At 31.7% G+C, this 2,085-nt stretch overlaps 1 protein-coding gene across 1 annotated transcript; it reads right to left on the bottom strand.

Annotated features, from left to right (window-relative positions):
* Positions 1 to 150: 150 nt before the first annotated feature.
* LOC116348212 (TD and POZ domain-containing protein 4-like) lies at positions 151 to 1,189 on the bottom strand. Its single transcript, XM_031779123.1, has 3 exons — positions 755 to 1,189; positions 512 to 660; positions 151 to 437 (listed from the first exon to the last, which is right to left on the bottom strand). The coding sequence occupies exons 1-3, from the start codon at positions 1,115 to 1,117 to the stop codon at positions 320 to 322; spliced, it is 630 nt and encodes a 209-aa protein (XP_031634983.1). The 5' UTR covers positions 1,118 to 1,189; the 3' UTR covers positions 151 to 319.
* Positions 1,190 to 2,085: the final 896 nt, after the last annotated feature.

Below are 2,085 nucleotides of genomic sequence, written 5' to 3' on the forward strand. Positions count from 1 at the left end.
ACACATAATCTCGAATCTCATTTGTAATCTTGAATTCAAAATAACTATAGCCATGGGACCTTTAATTATTTGAACTTGATTGTAAAGATGCACTTTTGGGATTTGTTGCAAAGTGTGTTTTATTGTTTCTGTTCCAAATTAAACACGAAGTTTATGTTCTATTGTACTATCAACGTTTTACACTTTATTTTTATTTTTTTGTGAAAAGAAAAGAAAACCATTCAATACAACTTCCCAATTATGACATTTCACTAAAGAAATATGGGTATTTTTGTTGAAAAAATGTAGGAGCTGGCAGTTTGGTTGAATAGATTTCACATTAATCCAATAATTTCGGACGCTTTGATGGCGAAAGCGTTTCGACAACATCCGCTGGGGATGTACGGTGACGTTTGAACTCGATGTATCCATCGGTCTTTTTCACTCCTTCCAAATTCCTGCATTGAAGTAAAATACATTATAAATTATTATAATGAAGACATAATTATAAATTTAAATTTGGGGTATTTACTTCGAGATAAATGTCAATGCTGCATCCTTCAGTTTTGGTGCATTACGTGTATCAGCCAATATGAAATAATCACAAGCACTTTCGACGTCAATTTTTCCTGAACGAATGATGTATTTTTCGCACTTATTTCGCAATCCATGAATGCCGTACTTTAGCACAAAAAATTAATTACAATTAAATAATTAATAATAATTTAATTTAAATAAAATAGCCTATAGTTTCCGGGCAGGTTTTTGAACATACCATATCAGCAGCTTTGATCAAGTCATCGGCATGTTTTTCCATTTTTTCCTTCCAATCTGACAATTGGCCTTTGTAAATAAATTCCAGTACGATTTTGAAGACTTCAGGTTTAATTCCATGCATTGTAACTTCTTTTTCTGTCTCGTGCCGTTCGCTGAACAGTATTTCAAAATAGACATATCGTGTCGATAAAATATTTTTGTGAGCACGAAATTCAACGCCTTTTACGATAAACGTAACATCAGAAAATAATTTCGTATCAAAAAGCTTAGCAGTAGTATTTCTAGCCTCCTTTAGCTCTGCCTGATCTTCTGGTGAATTTGAGTCTTCGGAAGTAATAAGATCTGCCATGGCTGGGAACATAAAATTAAACTTTAAATGAAAAGAAATTGTGTTTGTTTGCTAAAGTGACGCAAAAGATATGAAAGGGAAAAAATTTATAGTTTGACACTTCGTACTGAAGTTGAGCGTGCTATTTCAAACTTGTTATTTAAAGTTGAAAATGATGACATTGAGATGGCGCCACCATCAATTTAAAATTCTATGGTTTTTGAATGAATAAAGAAAAGTGTTGCTTTATTCAGCTTCGGCCAACGGAACAAAAAAAAATCAAAACTGAACTCCTATATAATTCGTTCAATTTAAATGTAAATATCCACATGTTACGAAAAACCATCTTCAAAGGTTGCATTATTATTGCAGCTGGGTTAGCAATTGTTGTAATAACAAAAAATAACGAATGTGATTCTAAAATCGAAAAAACAAAAATTGAAACAACAACAGAAAACCCTTGGAATCCAACCAACTTGACTCGTTATTAGAACTCAGTTTAAATATTATGATCAACAGCGGACGGCCGATTCTTTCCGGGGAGGAGAGTTAATACACATAATACATATCTGAAATATTTTATATTCAAAAGCACATATTACGCAACACACATCTTTGAAAACATAATTTCACTGGCTCACTGTTATATTGAGCAAGCATCAAAAATTCAATTATTTTCTAATAACTATTGTGCATTCGTTCATTAACGAAGTTGAGAAGTTAATTAAATATGGCACAAATATAATTGGAAATAAAATTGCACTTCGCCCATTTGGCTATAAAAATTGCTTGTACGCTTCAAATTTCAATTTTTCAAAATCCAATGTACGAAATTTCAATTCAATTTATCTTAAAATTGTAAATAATAATAATAATGTGTAACAATCGGGGACGATCGTTTTTAGTGTGGGGAGAGTTAATATCGATAACGATATTAAGCTTCAATTCTGAAACCGTTTGCATTTCAAACATCAAAAAATCAACTAACACACATAATCTCG

This window comes from Contarinia nasturtii, unplaced genomic scaffold (genome assembly GCF_009176525.2).
Source record: "Contarinia nasturtii isolate CC-2019 unplaced genomic scaffold, AAFC_CNas_1.1 Cnas_scaffold_2360, whole genome shotgun sequence".
Lineage (NCBI taxonomy): Eukaryota > Metazoa > Arthropoda > Insecta > Diptera > Cecidomyiidae > Contarinia > Contarinia nasturtii.